This window comes from Rattus norvegicus, chromosome 1 (genome assembly GCF_036323735.1).
Source record: "Rattus norvegicus strain BN/NHsdMcwi chromosome 1, GRCr8, whole genome shotgun sequence".
Lineage (NCBI taxonomy): Eukaryota > Metazoa > Chordata > Mammalia > Rodentia > Muridae > Rattus > Rattus norvegicus.
Window position 1 is genome coordinate 25,819,846 of NC_086019.1, and position 25,315 is coordinate 25,845,160.

Genomic DNA, 25,315 nt, shown 5'->3' on the forward strand with positions numbered 1-25,315 from the left:
AAAATAGGATTAAGCAAAACATTTCAGAAATAAAATTGGAAGAAGCTGTTTCAAGTCTAACAGATCTTTGGGAAATTTAGAAATCCAGGTATATTATGATTTTTATGTATTCCTAAAGACAGGTTGAGTCTTTGGCATCAATATCTGTGAAATGACATTACTGAAAACATGGTTAATACAGATATAATAATTAATATGAGATGCAAACTTATTAGGACAGCATGTGTCCTCTTAAGAGATAGAGAGGGAGAAAGATATGTGACAATGGTGGTGGAGATTGACATCATGAGTTTAAATTCGAAGGAATTCATCAACTTCTGGTAACCACTAAAGGAAGAGGCAAGGAAGACATCTCTGCTAAGCTCGGAAAAGGAGTGTTGTTCACTTTGCAGAACTATGGTGGGATATACACGCTGCTTCAAGAACGAATCTGAACTATCTTACTCCATTCACAGAAACTCACAGACTGCATTAGGTTGTAGAATACTGCTCTGCTGTAACAAGTGAAAATTTTGAAGTAGTCTGTGGGAGACATATTGGGGAGATACTGCAACATTATTGGAAATATTTGATATGAGTCTAGATTGCCTTGAAGAGACTAATATTTGCTTACTACTGACAATAAAGACAGTTGTGGAAAGAATTAAGAAATAGTCTATCATGTACTAGAGTCCCACATCTGCCTATGACTCCTTTATCTAGGAAGTTATCTTCAACTTCCTAGTCTCACCTGACCTTCCTTTTCTGGTTTCCAGAGTTAGATATCTAAGATATCTATACAAAATCTGTCTCCTCTGGCCTTGTTGTTAATGTTTTTGTTGGTGGTTGATGTTTTGAATATTCCACTCCCCCGGACAATCACATAGTGGTTATTTTATATGGAAATAAAGCCATGTATCAGAGTGAAAAATGTCCAAGACAAGAGCTAGTTGCTAGCACATTCTAACATGGTGGTTGCTCCTGCATCCTCTGGAGAGGAGGGTTGTCGTGTCACTGCATGACAGAAGTAGAAATAGAGCAAGCATGCAAGGAGAAACTACATAAGAGCCTTGATCTCATTCTTGAAACAAGAAACTTCAGTGTCTAATCACCAGTTTGTGGCCATGGCCTAATCCTGTCATATTGATAATGCCAGGGCTTTGAAAGAACACATCCAAAGTAAAGCAAATTTACTGCTGTAAATACAGGCAACATGCTGCATGGAGCAGAAATGCTAAAGGAGACTCTTGCTTTGCCAAGCATCAAATCAACATGATTAAGGTTGATTACAAGAAACTACGGGAATGTGTAGGCCTCTGTAAAATCAATCAAGAGGGGAAGCCAGAGAAAGCAGTTGTTTGCAGTTGTGTAATACTTAAGGACTATGGCAAGGAATCTCAGGCCAAGAATGTCATCAAGGAGTACTTCAAATCCAAGAAATGAATAAATGACATTTTTACTCAAAAAAAAAATCCAGATAGAAAATGTAACTGCACTAATGGGGGCAGATAAAATAAATGAAGAGGTGACTAAAAAGGGGGACGAATTCTTCTGTAGGAAGGGTAGGGCCACTATCTCATGAAGCCTACAGGACAAAGGACAGATCCAGAGAGAATATTAAGACTTGATGTTAACCAAAATTGAAAACTTGTTTACAAAACAAATCTTCATTTTTCTTTCTAATTTTTCCACTTGGAGTGAGAATGGCTGTCTTATTTTATTTGGAAACAGATTATTATGTACTCAGAGGTACACAAGTAAAAAATACTTATATCATTTTTTCTTTCCCCAAAGCTGATGTAGATCACCTAAATGACATGACATCTGGAAATGTAATCAAATAAAATTAAGTGTAATTGAAATTAACAGACAGAAATACAGTAGATGTTATAGTAATTAAGATTTGACATTTTACGTATGGTATAAATATATTTGAACATAGGAAAGACATGAATTTTGGCAGGATATGGGACAGGCTTTAATAGATTGTGTGTACTCCAAAAGAAGTATATGTTCATATCCTAATCTCTAAAACCTGAAAATGTTATCCTATTTTGAAATATGCTTCCTGCAGATGTAATTAGTTAGGATGTGACAACGGAGGTGTAGGTAGGTCCTTCATTAACTGTGACTGGTATTCTTAAGAGGAAAACAGCTAAGATAAAGATTCTCATGGAAAAGATGGCCAAGTAACCATGGAAACAGAAGTTAGTCTCTGGGTGGTGGAGCACAGCAAGAATAAGCATTAGCAGTCCAAAGAGGCAAGGATGAATTTTTCTCTGTGGGTTTCAGGAAAATATGGATCAACCAACCCATTGATTTTGGATTTTTAGACTCCAGTAAGTATATACAAACATACATACATACATACATACATACATACACACACACATATAATATATATATGTATATATATAATATATATACACACACACACATACACATACCTGACTTCTCTTCTTTTTTTAGTTGTGTCTCTAAAAATGTAAGTAATAATGGTTATACAATGATGTCAATCAATTTATATAACATCACTTATATTTTAATTATATCTGTATATGTATGAAAATTACATATATATGTATTATTAATATATTATACTAGTGTGTTTTTCTAAAAAATATCTTGGATGCATAGCATTATTGTTGTATATTGTCCCTCAATAAAATAAATAATATGTCTTTGTAATTATCCAAGTACATTTTATGTATAAATGGATATCGTAGAACTATAGTGAAGCTAGAAAGACAGTTTTTAGAAACAGTAGCATAACAATCTTTTCTATAAAAGATTATTGTTTTTTAATGTTTTGGGTGATATTTACCATTACATTTCAAAAAGATGTGCTATTATTCATTATAAATACAGAATGCATGCATAAGCTTATACATTAAAATACATACCCAACTTCACTTCTTTTTTTGGTTGTGGCTCTAAAAATGTAAGTAATAATGGTTATATAATAATATGAATCAGTTTGTATAACATCAATTATATATCTCTAATACAAAAGCTATATATATTATTAATATATTATACTAGTGTCTTTTTCTAAAAATTGATATATTCAATGCATAGCATTATTGTTTTATATCATCCCTCAACAAATAAATAATATGTCTTTGTAATAATCCAAGTACATTTTTGATGTATAAATGAATACCGTAGGACCGTAACGAAATCAAAAAGACTATCGTTCAAAACAGCAGCATAACAATCTCTTTCATAAGAGATTATTGTTTTTTAATGTTGTTTTGGATAATATTTACCATAACATTTTAAAAAGATGTGCTATTATTCATTATATATACAGAATACATGCATAAGCTTATACATTAAAATACATACCGGACTTCTCTTCCTTTTTTAGTTGTGGCTCTAAAAATGTAAGTAATAATGGTTATACAATGATATCAATCAATTTATATAACATTGATTATATTTTAATTTGTCATATTTTAACCAACTATGTTTTCTTTGTAGTTGTGTAGGAGACACAGAATAAAAGCCCTTCCCTCTAAATGGTAATATGAATTGTTTTGAATAAACATGGAAAAACAAGCAAGAGCTTTTAGTGACAGTCGTACAAAATTCTATTTCCAGTGAATAATTCAGCATAGCATAATTTCAGAAATATAATTGGATAATATGCATATATTAGGAAAGCACCCAGCTAGGTTTCAGAAAAATATTTAAAATGGACTCAGAGAGATATATAAGAACCATGCATTTAATATTTTTCTACTAATTTATTTATTCATTAATTGTATATGCTAATAACATACGTGGTAGTTTAGGCTTTACATCTTTGCCTAAAGAAAGTTGAAAAAAATAAAAATTTGTTATTATTTGTTGTATATATTGAATTATTATTATTCAGTATCTTAAATTGCCAGATATATCAAAAAAAGCAAAACAATATAGACTTCAGCTATCTTTCTTAACTGAGTTCTTACATTTTTATTTATTGCTTATGATGAAGATACTAATTGATGACTCATTTACTTTATAGAACTCTTAGTGTAATCATATTCATTAATAACATTAGGACATTTATCAACTCTTGTGCAAGTGTTATCTTTCTATATAAAGTTAAGGGAAAAAGCATATCCAATTTAATTTTGACACCCATTAATTTTTTTAAATTTTTAATCCATCATGGTACTAGAAAAAGAGTTCAAAGATTTTAAATTTTTGTTCAATTTATTGACATGCTATCTGACTTCAATGATTTCTACTTACTTGGAAATTTTATGTATAGGTGCATTTATTAAGACTAAGCACCCAGTATAAGGATTAGCAGATTTCTGTAGAAGGTTAGATAGTCTGTATCGTCAGCTTTTACCTCATTACATCCCATCCATCTATAGTTTTAAGGTACAAAAAGGTATTTTGGATAAATATATTAAATTGTGAATGAAGAAATTTCATGCTCTATATTGATCTCAGACTTTCTGATCACCTTATATATGATAAATACAGAATTCATTCTATAATGCCTAATGTTTATCTTTTATTGAATTGTTTCAATTTGAATTTAAAGTAAAAAGGTAAAGTTCTATGTAGTAATAGGAAATGAAATGTTCATGAATTTATGATACACATAATTCACGTAATTTTTTACTTTAAAGAAACACGTGTTCAAACACTGGGTTTAAAACATTGAAATTTTAAGACAATTTAGGCAATTCAAAGACAATTAGAGACTTATCAAATTTAAGAATGTAATATCATTTTATGAATATAAAGTGTGTAGAAGTTTTCTCTGAAAGAACTGTTTAAGAAACCATGACTAAGACACACATGCATAAGTATATTTATTCATCCATCCATACACACATACAAACACACATGCATGCATGCATACATACATACAAACATCTGTACATAATGCACATTTCAAAGTTAACATAAAATATGTTTCTCTATGTCTCTTTCCAATCATTCCTGATGTTTTATTCATCTCTCCACATTTTCTCCTTCAGTTTCCCACTAACCTCATTGATAAATAAATTACCCTCCAGAATTTCCCATTTCTGACTTCCTAGCACCTGAGTCTAAATATCACTCCTTGCTACAGCTCCATTTATCCCTACCCTGTTCCATGTTTTACCTTTCTGGTATTTGTGGTTACTCAAGATTCTATGGCCATAAATAGATTTGAAGCTAGAATACACATGTAACAACTAACACACCATGATTAGTTTTATGTTATAAATAAGGATGCAGTAGTGGTAGTTACATATCAGTGTTAATCAACAGACAGCTAAAGACCCAGCTCTACCACTCTTGGGCATATACCCAAAAGATGCCCCACCACACTACAGGGGCATGTGTTTTACTAGGTTCAAAGTGGCCTTATTTGTGATAACCAGAAACTGGAAACAACTGAGATGTCCCACAATTGAAGAAAGGATACAGAAAATGTAGTTCATTTACGTAATGGAATACTACTCAACTATTAAAAATGAGTTTTGCAAGCAAATGAATGGAACTAGAAAATATCATCTTGAGTGAGGTAACTCAGACCCAAAAGGAAATGATGGTATGTAGTCACTAATAATCACTAATAAGTGGATATTAACCAAAAAAGTACAGAATATTCAGGATACAGTCCACAAAACTCAAAAGGTTAACAAGTCAAAGGGCCCAAGTGAGGATACCTCAATTCCACTTGGCGAAGAGAAGAAAGCAATCAAGAGCGAGCAGAAGGAGGGAGGGGAAAAAGGTGAACATGACCAGGTGTTGGGGCGGGGACAGGAGTGAAGCCATGAGGACCAACAGAAAGAATGGAAACAGGCAAGCTTGGGAGATAGGAGGTGGGAGAACCGTATAGAATGAACCAGAGCTAAGGGAGGTGAGAAAAGGTCAGCACTTAAAGGGAGGGGCCTTGGATGAAATTCTCAACAGTGGGGAGTGGGAACTTGTAGAGTCCACCTCCAGTAGAAAGGCAGAATATCAAATGGCGGGATGGGCTTGGCCTCCCATAGTCAAAAACTCTGACCCAGAATTGTTCCTGTCTAAATGAACTGGAGGGACAAAAATGAAGAAGAAATGGGGGAAAGGAGGTCTGGTGAGCTGCCTAAATTGCCAGCCATATGAAGGGGAGGCTCCAAGGTCTGATACTATTACTGATGCTATGGTATACTTACAGACAGGAGGTTAGCATGGCTGCCCTCTGAGAGGCCCAAAAGGCAGCCGAAAGAGTCAGATCCAGATACTTACACCCAACAAATTGACAGAAGTGGGGTACCCCTTTGGTTGAATTAGGGAAAATCTGAAAGAAGCTGAAGAGGAGGGTTACCCTATAGGAAAAACATCAGTCTCAACTGACTTGGATCCCCAAGATCTCTAAGATCTTGAGCCACCAACTAGGCAGCATACACTAGCTGATATAAGGTCCTTGACACATTCACAGCAAATAACTGCCTGGTCTAGCCTCAGTGAGAGAAGATGTACCTAACCCTTAAGAGACGTGAGACCCCAGTGAGTGAGGAGGTATGGTAGGGTGAGGGTGGGAGTAAATCCTCCTGGAGATGGGGGAGGAGGAATGGGATGAGGAGCAGCCAGAGGATGGACCAGGAGGGTGATAACAACTGGACTGTGTAAAAAGATTTAATAGTAGTAGTAGTAGTAGTAGTAGTAGTAGTAGTAGTAATAATAATAATAATAATAATAATAATAATAATAATAATAATAACAACAACAACACATCAATAGATATCACTAAAGGTTTACTCAATAGGAGTAAAGTCTTTCCTGGCACTGTAAACCTAGCCAGCTATGCATGGCTGATGAGGTAATGGACCCTAATAGAGAACCAAGCATAACCACATTCCTTCACCAGTATAATTCCTAACTCCATTCTAAATGTTCATTTTTGTCTCACCCATCATAAAAGGTTTTTCTTTGAGCAACAGATGGATCCAGGGGACCAGGAAATTGAGTAAGATAGAGTTTTCTGGATTAAAGTGCCAGAAGACCAGGGCTTCAGTAATGAGATATTTTCTTCTATATATGACAAGGAGTGAAACCCATACAATTTAACAATAAAGTCACTACAGAAGACCTAAACAATGAACCGTTAATTAACACCAGTTAATCTCTAATATAAATATGGGAAATCTCACAAGGCCCCTCCCCTAAACGAATAGCTACAAGAAATCCATGACTGCCGAGAGGGGTATAATCATTCTTCACCAGGGATGAACTCCCTGATTGGTTAACCAAAACTGTCATCCTTAAATGGATATACAGATAGCAAGATAGCAACACTGTATGGATTCAGTGAGCTTGTATGGATTCAGTGAGATGTATTTATATATGACAATAATAAAAGAAGAGGTTATAAAGATGAGAGAGAATGGTCAGGGTAGAAGTGGAAGCTGGAGGAGTACCTGAGATAGAAATAAAATAAATATAGTTCTTATGTAAAACTATATAAATTCAAACATAAAATAAGCAAATAAATGCTAATAAAAGCCTTCTAAATTTATCCAAAACATACTGAAGTTTGATAAACATTCTTCAATAACCATGGTTGAAGTTGCTCATAGCATTGATTTAGCACACACCCACAGTTCTTTTCCACAGTTATGTTTCTTTATTGTAATTGTGAATAAACAGAATTTAATTAAGAGCCAGAGAAAAAGCTCTTAGTTTACTGGTTATAAATGAATAATGCTAAAAAATTAAATGACAAGAGCCAGCTTTCATTTTGCTAATTGTTTGTATAGTTAAAGAAGAGAGATGGGAGGGGGAACTAAGAGAACAGTAGCAGGTACTGGAGGGAACAGGAGAGAGTTAAAAAGGGCCAGAAAATTGAATAAAAATATGTAGCGGGGCGGGGGTGAGGAAGTGAGGATACCCAATGGAGGGTCCCAGGTGCCAGGGAAATGAGAAGCTCCCAGGACCCAATGGGATGATTTTAGCATAGAAGAGGAGACAGAACCTGTAGACACCACCTCCAGTAGATATGCACATCCACCGGTCATGGAATAGAGCCACACACCTATCTCAAAGTTTTAAGCCCAGAAATGTTCCTGTCCAAAGGAAGAACAGGGCCAAAATGACTGAAGGATGGGCCATCCAAGGACTACCCCACCTGAGGATCCATCCTATCAGCAGACACCAAAGCTGACACTGTAGTCCTTGCCAGGAGGCACTTGATGACAGGGACCCTGTATGGCTGCTCTTTGGGAGGTTCAATCAGCTACTGACCAATGCAGATGTAGATGCTGGGAGCCAACCATCAGACTGAGCTCAGGGACCCTTGTTGGGGGAGCTGATTAAAGGACTGCAGGAGCTGAGGGGGGATAGTAACCCCACAGGAAGAAGGACATCATTTGGCTGGACCACCTAGTGCTTCCAGGGACTAGACTATCAACTCCAGATATATATGGAGCAGAGAATGATCTTGTCTGACATCAATGGGAGGGGAGACCATGGGTCCTGTGGAGGTTTGATGCCCCAGCATAGGGGGATGCTGGAGGGTTAGGGTGGGAGAGGGTGGGTAAGGGAGTACTCTCATAGAGGCAAAGGGGAGGGAGGAGAGGGAGTTTGTGGGATGGGAGGTTTGTGAGAGGAAACTGGGAAGTGGTATATCATTTGAGATGTAAATGAATGGATTGATTTATAACCAAAAATAAAAAATAAAATTTCAGAAAAAAATTTGAGATAGCTCAGTAGTTAAGAGCAACTGATTGCTCTTCCAGAAGTCCTGAGCGCAAATTCCAGCAACCACATGGTGGCTCACAACCATCTGTAATGGGATCTGATGCCCTCTTCTGGTGTGTCTGAAGACAGCTACAGTATACTAATATATAATAAATCAATAAATCTTTTTAAAAATTTTACTAAAAAATAATAAAATGCCTTAAATGTAAGGGAAGCTTTGCAATGTCAAGAATAGTAAAATGCTAAAAAATATTATTATTAGTAGTATTGAAATCTAGGAATAATGTGTTATAAAATCAAATTCATGTAAAGCAAGAATTATTTTTACAATAGAAATCATAGTAACTTTGATTCTTTCAAGTAGGTAGTAATTGATACAATTACATAAGTAATTTTCAATGAGCAAAAATCCAAGGATATACATACTTGTAATTTTGCTCATTTTATTAGTTTCAACTTTATAATTTATTATGTTTTTCCGATTATTTTAGTTAATATAAAAATGTCAATGCAATATTTCTCTTTTTGTTCCTAGTATAAGGACTAAGGTCACAAAAAACAAATTATAAAGTCAGTAATAGGTAATAGTTATAAATCAAAAATATTTTGATTCACACAAATTGTAAGTTATAATGTGATATTAGGGCCACAAAAGTATACAGAGTCAACATTTGCATATTAAAACTTAGAAAGTAGGGTCAAAGTGACAAAATATTTGACATAATACATTTGACAAATACCTTTGACATAATATGTTAAACAGATATGTTTAACGAATGCACTAGTTGGCACAAGCAACTGATAATGAGAATCTATTGGCAGTTGACGCTTTCTGGGTGAGGGAGAATATTAGTTTTGTGGGTCACTGGAAGGGTCACTTTGTAACAACCAACAGTCCCATACACATGCACATAAAGTCCAACATCAATTGGATTTAACTGGCTATTTTATAAAAATGAGAAGGCATAGAGATGAGGATGAATACTGTGTGAGATGGAAGAGAAATGTGGGCTGGATGTTATCATATTTCATTTTATACATATAATATACTTGTATTTACATCTCACTCAATACATTGTAATAACATTTTTAAAAGAAAAGGTTAAAGTTTGTGTCCACTTTTTTGTTCAGAAACAAACTAAAAATTGAGAAAAATATAACTTTAAAGGGACTGATATTACATCCAATATTCCCATATAAATATGGAATACTGATTAAAAAGTAAGCAAAGAAGTGACTGACCTAAACCCTCTGCCTATATGCTACATTGTGTGGCTTGGTCTTCTTGGAGGATTCCTAACAGGGTAACCAAGGGCTGTCTCTGACTCTTTTGTGAGCTCTTGGGACACTTTTCTTCATCCAGTCCAGTAGGAGGGATGGTGCTTAGTCTTACTGCAACTTGCTGTGTCATGTTTGGTTGGTATCCATGGAGGGCAGTGGGGGGCGCCATTTTCTGAATAGAAACAGAGGAGGTGTAGATGGAGATGGGAAAGGAACTGAGAGGAGAAACTACATTTGGGAGGTAAAGACAAATAGTACTAAATGTATGTATAAAAAGTAAGCAAAGTGTTTAAACCAATATTTTTAAAAACAGAGATATAAATGGTCAAAAATATGTGAAAATTGTTGTCTCTATCCATTCAGAAATGCTAATCAATACAATGAGATATCACCCCATACCTATTAAAGTGATGTCATTAAAAAGATGAATACTGATTAGCTAGAAAGGATATGAAGAAAGGGGAACTTTGTCAATTCCTATCAGTCAAAATGTAAGTTAATTTAACTATTTTGGAATATAACATTTTGGAAAATTACTCAAAAACCTAAAAGTAGAACGATAAAGTGATCCCAGTTGCAGGTATATATCCTTAGGAACTGACACATTCATGTTGAGGAGAATAATTTCACTCCTGTTTGAACATTATATACCCTATTTTCAACATATTCACAAAGAAATCTTGATACGCAATCAAATAGGTGTTCAGAGAAAGGTCAATAGATAATGAAAACTTCGCCAAAGAACACAGTAGAATACTATAAAGCTTTCGAGAAGAAGATTATCATTACTATATCTTTTATGAGAATATAGATGGAGACTGAAGACATTGTGTCAAACAAGCAGTGCATCCCAGGAAAAGAAATATAACCATATTAGGTAGGTGAGGCAAATACTCAAAGACTGTATTAACCACAAAAGCATACTTATTGTTATTATCTGCTAAGAATTAATAAATATTTACAATTGAAAGAAAGGTACATAGGAATACTGATAGTATACGTTAACTTTAAAAGTGAATTAATTTGGTGGGGAAGAGAGCAGGCCACTCAGGAGTGCAGACATCCCGAGGACACAGGACAGACTGCCACCTCTGCATACCTCGGCCCACATCCCTGGTCCAAGGGGAAACTGCACAGTGCCTCAAGACAGAGGGATATAGGAACAGACAGCCACCAGTACCCGGTTCTGGTCTGCGCCCAGACCAAACTGATCTTGCCAAACAGCTCCCTGCACCCAAATCCAGTGGGGGAGAGAGCTGGAACCTCAGAAGTATGGATACCCCTGAAAAGTCAGGAGAATATCCTCTGCCCACAGTGCAGACCCAAGAGGGAATCACATAGTGCCAACGGTGTCTGCTAGGTGCCAGGACCAAAACAAGCAATCAGGGGCAGGACCCTTTGATTCCTGCCTGCACCTAGAGCTGAAAGACAGTCTCCAGGAGCACTGCCACAGCTTAGAGTAGGGCACCTGTTCTCAGGAAAGGCTGAAAGAAAACAGGAAAACAGTTCTACAGGAGTGCTGACACAGAGACCTACAACAGGGCCAAGTCACTCCCAGAAACAGCAAACAAGCAAACATCAGAGACAACCCAATGGCTAGAGGCAAGCACAGGAACCTAAGCAACAGAAACCAAGACTACTTGGCATCATCAGAGCCCAGTTCTCCCACCAAAGAAAATACTGGATTTCCAAACACACCAGAAAAGCAAGATTTCGATTTGAAATCACATTTTTTGTTAATGATAGAGGACTTTAAGAAAGACATAAAGAACTCCCTTAGAGAGGTGCAGGAAAGCACAAGTAAACAAGTAGAAGCTCTTAGAGAGGAATCACAAAAATCACTGAAAGAAAAACACAACCAAAACAGTTGAAGGTATTGAAAATGGAAATAGAAACAATAAAGAAAGCACAAAGGGAGACAACCCTGGATATAGAAAACCAAAGGAAGAGACAAGGAGCCAACAGAATACAAGAGATAGAAGAGAGAATCAAAGGGCAGAAGATACCATAGAAAACATCAATACCACTGTCAAAGATAATGTAAAACACAAAAAGCTCCTAGCCCAAAGCATACAGGAAATCCAAGACATAATGAGAAGATCAAACCTAAGGATAATAGGTATAGAAGAGAGTGAAGTCTTCCAACTTAAGGGGCCAGTAAATATATTCAACAAAATTATAGAAGAAAACTTCCCTAACCTAAAGAAAGAGATGCCCATAAACATACAAGAAGCCTACAGAACTCCAAATAGATTGGACCAGAAAAGAAACTCCTCCCGACACATAATAGTCAAAACACCAAATGCACAAAACAAAGAAAGAATATTAAAAGCAGTAAGGGAAAAAGGTCAAGTGACATATAAAGGCAGACCTGTCAGAATTACACCAGACTTCTCGCCAGAGACTATGAAAGCCAGAAGATCCTGGATAGATATCATACAAACCCTAAGAGAACACAAATGCCAGCCCAAGATACTATATCCAGCAAAACTTTCAATTAACATAGATGGAAAAACCAAGATATTCCATGACAAAACCAATTTTACACAATATCTTTCTACAAATCAAGCCCGACAAAGGATAATAAATGGAAAACTCCAACAAAAGGAGAGAAACTACACTGTAAAAAAAAGCAAGAATATAATTTCTTTTCAATGAAACCAAAGAGAGACAAACATAATTCTACCTCTAACAACAAAAATAACAGGAAGCAACAATCACTATTCCTTAATATCTCTTAACATCAATGGACTACTCAATTCCCAGTAAAAAGACATAGACTAACAGACTGGATACTTAAAGAGGACCCAGCATTTTGCTGCATGCAGGAAACAACTCAGAGCCAAAGATAAGACACTACCTCAGAGTAAATGGCTGGAAAAGAATTTTCAAAGCAAATGGCCCAAAGAAACAAGCTGGAGTTGCCATTCTAATATCAAATAAAATTCACTTTCAACCAAGAGTCATTAAAAAAGATAAGGAAGGATACTTCATATTCATCAAAGGAAAAAATCCACCAAGATGAACTCTCAATCCTAAATATTTTTGCTCCAAATGCAATGAATATAAAAGAAACCTCACTGAAGTTCAAAGCACACTTTGCACCTCACACGATAATAGTAGGAGATTTCAACACTCCACTCTCATCACTAGACAGATCATGGAACCAGAAACAGAGACGTAGAGAAACTAACAGAAGTTATGAACCAATTGGATTTAACAGATATTTGTAGAACATACCATCCTAAAACAAAAGGATATACCTTCTTCTCAGGACCTCATGGAACCTTCTCCAACATTGACCATATAATTGGTCACAAAACGGGCCTCAGCAGATACAGAAAGATAGAAATAATCCCATGCATCCTATCAGATGACCACACACTAACACTGGTCTTCAGTAACAACAATAATGACAGAAAGCCCACATATACATGGAAGTTGAACAATGCTCTACTCAGTAACCACTTGGTCAAGGAAGCAATAAAGAAAGAAATTAAAGACTTCTTAGAATTTAATGAAAAAGAAGATACAACATTCTCAAACTTATGGGACACAATGAAAGTGGTACTAAGAGGAAAACTCATAGCTCTAAGTGCCTGCAAAAAGAAACAGGAGAGAGCATACGTCAACAGCTTGACAGTACACCTTAAAGATCTAGAATAAATAGACCAAAGAGGAGTAGAAGGCAGGAAATAATCAAACTCAGAGCTGAAATTAACGAAGTAGAAACCAAAATGACTATACAAAGAATCAACAAAAGCAGGAGCTGGTTCTTTGAGAAAATCAACAAGATAGATAAACCCTAAGTCAGACTAACCAGAGGTCACAGACAGTATATCCAAATTAACAAAATCAGAAAGGAAAAGGGAGATATAACAACAGATTCTGAAGAAATTAAAAAAATCATCAGATCCTACTACAAAAAACCCATATTCAATAAAATGGAAAATCTGGAGGAAATGGACAATTTTCTAAACAGATACCAGGTACCAAAGTTAAATCAGAAACAAATAAATCATCTAAACAACCCCATAACTTCCAAAGAAATAGAAGCAGTCATTAAAAGTCTCCCAACCAAAAGACCCCAGGTCCAGATGGGTTCAGTGCAGAATTCTATCGGAACTTCATAGAAGACCTCATAACAATACTATCCAAACTATTCCACAAAATCGAAAAAGACAGAGCACCACCAAATTCCTTCTATGAAGCCACAATTACTCTTATACCTAAACCACACAAAGACTCAACAAAGAAAGAGAACTTCAGACCAAACTCCCTTATGAATATTGATGCAAAATTAATCAAAAAATTCTTGCAAACCAAATCCAAGAACACAACAAAATGATCATCCATCATGATCAAGTAGGCTTCATCCCAGGGATGCAGGGATGGTTTAATATACAGAAAACAAGCAATGTAATCCTAGTGGATTACAAACTCAAAGATAAGAACCACATGATCATTTCATTAGATGCTGAGAAGGCATTTGACGAAATTCAACACACCTTCATGATAAAAGTCCTGGAAAGAACAGGAATTCAAGGCCCATACCTAAACAATAGTAAAAGCAACATACAGCAAGCCAGTAGGTAATATCAAACTAAGTGGAGAGAAACTTGACGCAATCCCACTAAAATCAGGGACTAGACAAGGCTGACCACTCTCTCCCTACTTATTCAATATAGTACTCGAAGTCCTAGCCAGAGCAATCAGACAGCGAAAGGAGGTCAAAAGGATACAAATTGGGAGGGAAGAAATAAAAATATCATTATTTGCAGATGATATGATAGTGTACTTAAGCGACCCCAAAAGTTCCACCAGAGAACTACTTAACCTGATAAACAACTTCAGCAAAGTATTGGGATATAAAATTAACTCAAACAAATCAGTAGCCTTCCTCTACTCAAAGGATAAACAGGCTGAGAAAGAATTTAAGGAAAAAACACCCTTCACAATAGTCACAAATAATAGTCAGTTGGAGTGAGTCTAACCAAACTAGTGAAAGATCTGTATGATAAGAACTTCAAGCCTCTAAAGAAAGAAATTGAAGAAGATCTAAGAAGATGGAAAGATCTCCCATGCTCATGGATTGGCAGGATCAATATAATAAAGATGGCCATTTTGCCAAAACCAATCTACAGATTCAATGCAATCCCCATCAAAATTCTTACTCAATTCTTTATAGAGATAGAAAGAGTAATTTGCAAATTCATTTGGAATAACAAAAAACCCAGGATATCAAAAACTATACGCAACCATAAAAGAACTTTTAGGGGAATCATCATCCCTATTTCAAGCAGTATTACAGAGCAATAGTCATAAAATCTGTATGGTATCGGTACAGAGACAGGTAGGTGGATCAGGGGAACAGAATTAAAGACCCAGAAATGTACCCACACACCTGTTGTCACTTGATCTTTGACAAAGGAGCTAAATCTATCCAATGGAAGAAAGAGTATTTTCAACAAATGTTGCTGGTTCAACTGGAGGTCAGCATGTAGAAGACTGCAAATGGATCCATTCTTATCACCATGTACAAAGTTTAAGTCCAAGTGGATCATGGACCTCCACATCAAATCACATACATTCAAACGAATAGAAGAAAAAGTGGGGAAGAGTCTCGAACACATGGGCATGGGGGAAATTTCCCTGAACAAAACACCAATGGCTTATGCTCTAAGATCAAGAATCGACAAATGGGATCTCATAAAACTGCAAAGCTTTTGTAAAGCAAAAGACACTGTCATTAGAACAAAATAGCAACCAACAGATTGGGAAAAGATCTTTACCAATCCTACATCTGATAGATGACTAATATCCAAAATATACAAAGAATTCAAGAAGTTAGATACCAGAGAGCCAAATCACCCTATTAAAAAAATAGAATACAGAGCTAAACAAAACATTCTCAGCTGAGGATAATCGAATGGCCAAAAAGCACCTAAAGAAATGTTCAACATCCTTAGTCATCAGGGAAATGCAAATCAAAACAACCCTGAGATTCCACCTCACACCAGTCAGAATGGCTAAGATAAAAACTCAGATTACAGCAGATGCTGGCGAGGATGTGGAGACAAAGGAACAATCCTCCATCGTTGGTGGGATTGCAGACTGGTACAATCACTCTGGAAATCAGTCTGGAGGTTCCTCAGAAAATTGGACATTGAACTACCTGCGGACCCAGCTATACTTCTCTTGGGCATATACCTAAAATATCCTCCAATATACAACAAAGACACATGCTCCACTATATTCATAGCAGCCTTATTTCTAATAGGCAGAATCTGAAAGAACCCAGATGCCCTTCAACAGAGGAATGGATACAGAAAATGTGGTACATCTACACAATGGAGTACTACTCAACTATCAAAAACAATGACTTTATGAAATTCATAGGCAAATGGAATGAAGTAGAAAATATCCTGAGTGAGGTTACTCAAACACAGTAAAACACACTTAGTATGCACTCATTGATAAGTGGATATTAGCCAAAAAGCTCAAATTACCCAAGATGCAATCTACAGACCACAGAAAGCTCAAGAAGAAGGAAGACCAAAATGCAGATGCTCCCATTCCTTTTTTTTTTTTTTTGGTTCTTTTTTTCGGAGCTGGGGACTGAACCCAGGGCCTTGCGCTTCCTAGGTAAGCCCTCTACCACTGAGCTAAATCCCCAGCCCCCCATTCCTTCTTAAAAGGGGAAAATATTCATAGGAGGGGATATAGAAGCCATGCTTAGATCAGCGATTCAAGGAATGGCCATTCAGAGCCTGACACACATGTGGCCCATATGTATATACAGCCACCAAAACTATATAAGATTGATAAAGCTAAAAAAATGCATGCAGAAAGGGACTGGATATAGATCTCTCCTTAGAGACACATCTAGAGCACCTCCAATACAGAGGTCAATGCTAGCAGCAAACCACCAAACTGTGAATAGCGCCCCCTTGCGGGGAATTAGAGGAAGTATTAAAAGAGTTGAAGGAGCTTGCAACCCCATAAAAACAAGGCCAACCAACCAGAGCTTCCAGGGACTAAACCACAACCTATAACCCAGGGCTCCAACTGCATATGTAGCAGAGAATAGCTTTGTTGGGGCACCATTGGAAGGGAAAGCCCTTGGTCTTGCCAAGGTTGGACCCCCATTGCAGGGGAACATGAGGGGCAATAAGGAGGATTTATAGGGGGAATACCCGTATGAGGGAGGGGGAGGGCAGGGAATGGGGGCTATGGACAGGAAACTGGGAAGGAGAATAACCTTTGAAATTTAAGAAATATATAACAAAAATTTTAAAAAGTGTGAATCAATTTGAAAGTAAATGGAGTGTTGTCTACTAGGGGGAAACAGATAAAAACCAACATGAAGTGGTGTACACTTATATGCATGGACTTATTGATGTTTAGGAAGTCTGCTTACTCATTCTCTGACAGATTTTCTGCTGTGGAAGTTTGTTTTAAATGTAAGGTCACATTGTCACACCTTCTTTGGAAAGAGACTGGCTCTGTTACAATCTATGACCGAAGCATTTAAAAATACAGCAGAGGTTGTCTCTGCTGGAATATTCCTCTTGGCTGAAAAGGACAGTCTAACAAGCAATCTGTCATTTAAAATTGGCTTGAAGATTAATACCTAAATTGCACACCATATATATTGAATAAGCAATGCACACTTCAGTCAATTTGGAACCTTATCACAACCTAGTACAAGCACTTTTACTCATTTAGTTTCATTTTAACATTCCCCAATATTTTAAATAATATAATAACGGAACTATAAATGTGAGCTAGAAATGGCAATATATGATGATATCTGCTGCACTGAAACAGAAGGTGCTTTCTGATTCATATGTGAATTTGAGCAACCCCTGTGCTTTACATTCCCTAAGGAAGTACTCTCACACAGTGGGGGCTTTGTTTTTAAAGTCTACTAGAATTCCAAAGTTTCCTGGGCTGAAATAATAAATAACCATAACAAAATCAAAAGAATATTTTTAAAGAATTAGGAGGAAATCGTGTGAGAATTAGTATTATTTAATACTGACGGAATTCAGTGAAAAATGTTTCTTTGAAAACTGATTCTTTTTCTCAGGTGATCCATGTAAATTAGTAAAATGGAATTATTTCTTCTTCTTCTTCTTCTTCTTCTTCTTCTTCTTCTTCTTCTTCTTCTTCTTCTTCTTCTTCTTCTTCTTCCTCCTCCTCTTCCTCCTCCTCCTCCTCCACTTCCTCCTCCTCCTCCCCCTTCCTCCTCCTCTTCATTATCCTTTTCCTCTTCCTCCTCTTCCTCCTCTTCCTCGTCTTCCTCCTGCTCCTCCTCCTCCTTCTCTTTTTCTTCCTCCACCTTTCTTCTTATTTATTATATTTAGTCCTAGCTAGCCTGGAACTCATTGTAACCCAAGCTGTCCTTGAATTCCCAGAGATTCACCTACTGCCTTCCAAGTGGTACAACTAAAGTTATGTACCATCACATCTGGTATAGAACTCATTTTTTGTATAATTTTTGAGGTTATAGTTTGATTACATTTTCCATCTCCTTCTCTCCCTCCAAGCCCTGTCACATACTCCTCTCCTCTCTTCTTCAAATTCATGTTCTCTGGTTTTTACTACCTGCCATCCAGTGTCAAACTTTCAGCTATGAAATATTTATGTAATTATGCATACTAAATGGGTTATATCTCTGGATATATGTATATACATACATGCATACAATAAAATTAAAACAATTTTTAAAAGAACTTTTACTATCTGTTATGGTAGATAGAAATGTGCTGTGGTAGATATTGTGTGAAAAATGTGATTCATGGATCCACTGCTATTAAAAGCAGTAATATTGGACTGGATGGTAATATAACAGTGGAAAAAATTTTTAACTAAAGCCTGAAGCTGATTTGTCTTTCCTTTTACACTACACAGACACTGTGTCAAATTACTTAGATGACTGTTTTTTAAGTTTCCTGAGATTGTACTGTTCTACAGAAAGTTCCTATGAAATACTTTAGTGAACACCCATCCTACAGTTTTCACAAGTACAGATGGGACCTAGAACATTACCTCTCATATCAGTTGGGGGGACAATTTCAATACTGTGATTTACTCTTCAATGAACTGCAGATGATTCTAAAAATAATTAGCAGGAAATACTTTTTCAATCAAGGATTCAATTTAATAAATTAGAGGAACTTAATAGAGTATCAATTAACCAAAGGTTCCCATACCATTTACAAAAATATAGACAAGGATTCACTTTGCTTATTCACATTCTTTTCTGTGTCTCCTACAACCACTGTCAGCACTTAGCAATGCTTAAGCACTTTACTATTCCAAGACCATCAGCCTCTCACTCTTTATTTATCAACAGAAACCAAACACTTATACATACATTTAGTCTCATGTAAATTTGAGATTTATTTGAATGCCATGCTGTACATATAATTTTCAAAGAAAATGAAAGGGAAGTTGTGTTTATTTCAAATTGCCTTAGATACCTACACTTGATCTTAGCCAAAAGGCCGAGAAGCGATTGCCTTAGATACCTAAAATTCTGGATGTAAAGTTTGTTTTAAAATTCATCATGTCTTTTATCAACATACAAGTTGGTCTAGAATCAGAAACCTTTGGACTAAAAATGATATTTTTAGCAAGTTGGTGTTTTAAATCTTTTTTTTTCAGTATAGCATAGCAAACCACCAAATTCTTAAATGACAAGTTACTAAGCCTGCTTGGTTTACTTTTACCTAAAGTTTATCGTTTATCTAAAAAATTTCTGCTATGGCATACTTAACTAGCTTGTAAAATGAGTTGAAAATGGGGAAAATCATTTTTAGTGTAGTGTGTTAAGGAGTTGACCTTTTGAAATTCTCACAAACTAGTATGGCATAAAATTTAAAAATTGTAGTTTTGTTTTTGAAGGAGTGAAGCATCCACACTTTTGTCTTCCTTTTTGTTAAGCTTCAAATGCTCTGTGAGTTGTGTGTATGCTGAGCTTTTGGACTAATATCTACTTATCCGTGAGCACATACCATGTGTGGCCTTTTGGGAATGGGTTTTCTTACTGAGGATGATATTTTCTAGTTCCATCCATTTATCTTCAAATTCAAAAGGCATCATTTTTAATAGCTGAGTAGTACTCTGTTGTGTAAATGTACAACATTTTCTGTGTCCATCTATTCTTCTATTGAGGGACATCTGGGTTGTTTCTAGCTTCTGGTTATTATAAAGGCGGCTGCTATAAAATAATTGGGGAGGGTGAGCTGTGAAAAGTACCCCGATTCCTGGTGGAGACAGATTGAATCTCCAGAAACCCTAATAGAGACAGCAGGCACATTCTCAGCCTTCCAGATCAATGCCTCACTAGCTGCAGACTCCCACAAAACCCTGTAGGATATTTGAGACAGACCAGTCACATAGCACAATACCCCAAGCCCCTCCTCCACAGGTGAGGATGTGACCACAAGTCATATAGGCTCAAGACAGATCAGTCATAGAAACAGGACCATGCCCCGAATATGTAGATGAGGTCTTCCCAAGCTCTTAGGCCAAACCAATAGGAAGTACTTGCTGTCAGACACTGGCCCATTCAAAAACTGTATTTAAGACTCGTGTTTAAAATTAAAAGTGTGCAGGAATTATTCCATCATCTGACAGCTTCTATCATGAGAGCTGTAACACCACCACTGGGGAAGAGATCCGCTCTCCTGAAATCATCTCCAGAGTCTCCTGCTGACTCAGCACACCAAGGCAACCGAAGAGGCAGAAAGGAAAAGGACCAGCAGCTAGTGGGGATGGCGGAAACTGTTCCCCCTCCCTGTCTGAGTTCTCTCCCCTTCACCGGAAACTATGCACCTAGCTGAGCGAGAGATTGCTATGGAGAGTCCCGGCACTAGAGCCCCACACATAATAGAGCATGTGTCCTTGTTATATGTTGGAGCATCTTTTGGCTATATGCCCAGTTGGATCTTCAGATAGAAGGGGCAATAAAATCATCAGGAGACCTAAAGGGAGGGAGACCTGGAAGGGAGAGAGGAGGGGGAGGGGAAATGGGGATGGGTGGGATCAGGTATGGGAAGAGAGAGGAGAGTCCAGAGAGTCAGAAAAATTAGTAGAAATATGTAGCAGTAGGAGAGTGGGGGGCAGGGAGAACCACTAGAAAGTCCCAGATACCAGGGAACTGAGGGGGTTCCCAGGACCCAACAGAGATGACATTAGTCAAAAGACCCAACAGATGGGAGATAGAACCTGTAGAGACCACCTCCAGTACATAGTTCTGGCCCCCAGTTGAAGGATGAGGCTATCCACTCATCTCAAAATTTTTAACCCACAATTTTTCCTGGCTAAAGTAAATGCAGGAACAAAAATGGAGCAGTGAAGGAAGAAATGGTCATCCGGAGATGGCCTCACCTTGGTATCCACTTCTTCTGTAGACACCAAACCCCAAATTATTGCTGATGCCAAGAAATGTTGGCTGACAGGAACCTGGTATAGCTGTACTCTGAGAAGCTTTGCCATCTCCCGGCTAACGCAGATGCACATACCCACAGACAAGCATTGCACTGAGCCAGAAGATCCCAGTGGAAGAGTTAAGCCAAGGACTGAAGAAGCTGGACGGGATTCATTCCCATAGTAAGAACAACAATATCAACTAACTGGACCCCCCCCCCCGCCCTCTAGCGCTCCCAGTGTCTAAACCACCAACCAAGGAGTAACAGAGGATTATCTTATCTGGCATCAGTGGGAGGGGAGGCTCTTGGGCCTGTGAAGGCTTGATGTCCCACAGAATTCTTAGTATTGTAGGGAGATACTTGAAGGGTGAAACAAAGGGGAGGGGGATGGAATGGGGATTTGTCAAAGAGAGACTGGGAAGTGGGACGACATTTGAAATGAAAATAAATAAAATAACCAATAAAAAATGCAGTTTAGGAACCTGAAATTATAATACATGTACCTTCAGTAGATTTCTTCTTCTTTTTTTTTTAAAGACTTATTCACTTATTATATATAAGTACATTGTAGCTGTCTTCACATACACCAGAAGAGGGAATCGGATCTCTTTACAGATGGTTGTGAGCCACCATGTGGTTGCTGGGAATTGAACTCAGGACCTCTGGAAGAGTAGTCGGGTGCTCTTAACCGCTGAGCCATCTCTCTAGCCCCTTCTTCTTCTTCTTCTTCTTCTTCTTCTTCTTCTTCTTCTTCTTCTTCTTCTTCTTCTTCTTCTTCTTCTTCTTCTTCTTCTTCTTCTTCTTCTTCTTCTTCTTCTTCTTCTCCTTCTCCTCCTCCTCCTCCTCCTCCTCCTCCTCCTCCTCCTCCTCCTCCTCCTCCTCCTCCTCCTCCTCCTCCTCCTCCTTCTTCTTCTTCTTCTTCTTCTTCTTCTTCTTCTTCTTTTGTTTTTTGGTTGTAAACCAGTGTGCTTATTGCTTTAGTCTCTAATATTTAGATATTTTCTAATAGATATTGACAACATGTTTTACAAATTAAATTACAGAATTATATCGTTCAACTATATCTCCAAATCTCTTAGAAAATGAGTTGCAAAAGGCTACCGACTCATCTCAAATTTTTAACCCACAATTGTTCCTGGCTTGTCATTTCTCACAATATGTTCAATCAAACACTGCCTTTACACAAAAATGTTAACCATGATGCAGTATTTTGGGGGGAATATTACCTTAAATAAAAATAATTTGTTTCTTTATTACTATCTGATATCTTATGTAGGCTATATGACATATTTCAAAAGCTTTTGTTAAATTTACATAAGATAAAAATACTGGTATCAGTAATTAAAAATAGAATCCTAAGCATGGCACTATTGAAATGTAAAGGCCCAATTTCGCTTTTGAAACTACAGAATATTCATCTGGTTTATAGCAAAGTTTGTAGTTTATAATCATAGTTGAACTAAAAAAGTCCCTATTAAAGGGATCTGGACTAAATAAAATACCTTTCAATTAAAAGTGACATCACTGTCTTTTAAACAAACTATAGCCTTTACAGTTGAAAAGAATTGTCCTTATTTCTGGTTGGATTAATCAAGAACCATAAGAAACTATAAGTTCTCTTCTACCTACTTCCATTGCTGGGAAAGAAATTAGAAAAACATATCCTTAACAAAGTCACAAATATAAGATATCTTGGTGTGACTCTAACCAAGAAAGTGAAAGATATGTATGATAAGACCTTCAATTCTCTGAAGAAAGATATTGAAGAAGACCTCAGAAGATGGAAAGATCTCCCATGGTCATGGATTGGCAGGATTAATATAGTAAAAATGATCATCTTGCCAAAAGCAATCTACAGATTCTATGCATTCCCCATCAAAATTCAAGCTCAATTCTTCATAGAGTTACAAATGGCAATTTGGAAATAAATTTGGACTAACAAAATAAAACAAGATAGCAAAACTATCTTCAACAATAAAAGAACTTGTTGGGGAATCATCATCCCTGATCTCAAGGTGTAAAACAGAGCAATCATGGTTAAAAATAAAACAAAAACAAAACAAAAAGAACCCCTGCATTTTATTAGTACAGAGACAGGAAGGTAGATCAATGGAATAGAATTAATGACCCAGAAATGCACCCATACATCTGTGGTCACTTGATCTTTGACAAAGGAGCTAAAATTATGCAATAGAAAAAGACAGCATTTTCAACAAAAGAGAAAGTGGGGAAGGGCCTCGAACATATAGGCACAAGGGGAAAATTCCTGAACAGAACACCAATGACTTATGCTCTAAGAACAAGAATTGACAAATGGGAACTCATGATTTGCAAAGCTTCTGTAAGGCAAAGGGCACTGTCAATTGGGCCAAATAATAACCAACCGATTGGAAAAAGTTCCTACATCTGATAGAAGACTAGTATCTAATATATACAAAGAACTCAAGAAGGTAGACTCCAAAACATCAAATAATCCTATTAAAAATGGGGTGCAGTACTAAACAAAAAATTCACAACTGAGGAATACACAATGCCTGAGAAGCACCTAAAGGAATGTATAACATCCTTAGTCATCAAGGAAATGCAAATCAAAACAACTCTGAGATTCCACCTCATACCAGTCAGAAGAGCTAAGATCAAAATCTCAGGTGGCAGTAAATGCAGGCTAGGATGTGGAGAAATAGGAACACTCCTCCACTGTTGGTGGGATTGCAAGCTGGTACAATCACTCCAGAAATCAGTCTGGTGGTTTCCCAGAAATTTGGACATAGTACTACCTGAGGAGCCACTCCTGGGCATACACCCAAAACATGTTCCAACATATAACAAGGACACATGCTACACTATATTCATAGCAGCCTTACTTATAAAGCCAGAAGCTAGAAAGATATGGTAAATATGATATAGAAAATATGGTACATTTACACAATGGAGAACTATTCAGCTTTTAAAAACAATGACTACATGAAATTCTTAGACAAATGGATTGAACTAGAAAATATCATATTGAGTGAGTTAACACAATCCAAAAGCTTGGAATACATAAAAAAATACACAACATATGAAGCTCAAGAAGAATGAAGACCAAAGTGTGGATGCTTCAGTCCTCCTTAGAAGAGAGAACAAAATACTCATAGGAGGAAATACAAGGACAAAAAGTGGAGCATGGCTTGAGGAAGAGGTAATCTAGAGACTGCCACCCCATCCATTCCATATGCAGCCACCAAACCCAGTCACTATTGCTGATTCCAAGAAGTGCTAGCTGACAGGAACCTGAGAGTCTCCTTAGATGTGTCTCTTGAGAGTTTCTGCTATAGCCCTACTGATACAGATAAGGATCTTGCAGCAAACCATTGTACTGAGCAGCGAAAAGACTGAAGGAGCTGAAGGTGTATGCAAGCCAGTACAAAGCACAAAAATGTCAACCAACCAGACCCCACCAGAGCTACCAGGGACTAAACCACCAACCAATGAATACACATGGAGGGACCCTTGACTCCAGCCATATATATAGCAGATGATGGCATTGTCCAGCATCAATAGGAGGAAAAGCCCTTGGTCTGAGTTGGGAGTAGGTGGCTAGGAGTGGGAGCATCCTCACAGAAGCAGGGGATGGGGAGGGATTATGGGAGGAGAGGAGATAACATTTTAAATGTAAATACATAAAATATCCAAGAAAAATAAAATTAAAAAAGAAAAGAAAAAAGTATCGTAATCATGAAAAATAATCAAACGTATTCCTGTTTGAGATGAACATATGTATGTGCTGCTTGGATATGGTTCCTGAACAATCGGTATTTTCTTCTGTGTTCACAAATTGTGAACATTATCCATGAAATTTTTGTGTTTTATTTTCTTTGACTGTTGTTGCATCTCTCTCTCTTTCTCTCTCTCTGTCTCTGTCTCTTACGTGTGTGTGTGTGTGTGTGTGTGTGTTA

The 25,315-nt window shown here is 37.0% G+C and overlaps 1 protein-coding gene across 13 annotated transcripts in view; it reads right to left on the reverse strand.

Moving 5' to 3' along the window:
* Window positions 1-25,315, reverse strand: part of Trdn (triadin) — a 455,305-nt gene that overhangs the window by 45,081 nt on the left and 384,909 nt on the right. For 9 of the 13 annotated variants that reach the window (XM_063272320.1, XM_063272306.1, XM_063272312.1 and 6 more), the window contains 4 exon segments: window positions 3,765-3,791; window positions 3,328-3,357; window positions 2,883-2,912; window positions 2,427-2,456 (listed from right to left, as the gene is read on the reverse strand). In XM_063272320.1, coding sequence (XP_063128390.1) covers window positions 2,427-2,456; window positions 2,883-2,912; window positions 3,328-3,357; window positions 3,765-3,791 — 117 coding nt within the window. 13 annotated transcript variants of the gene reach the window in all.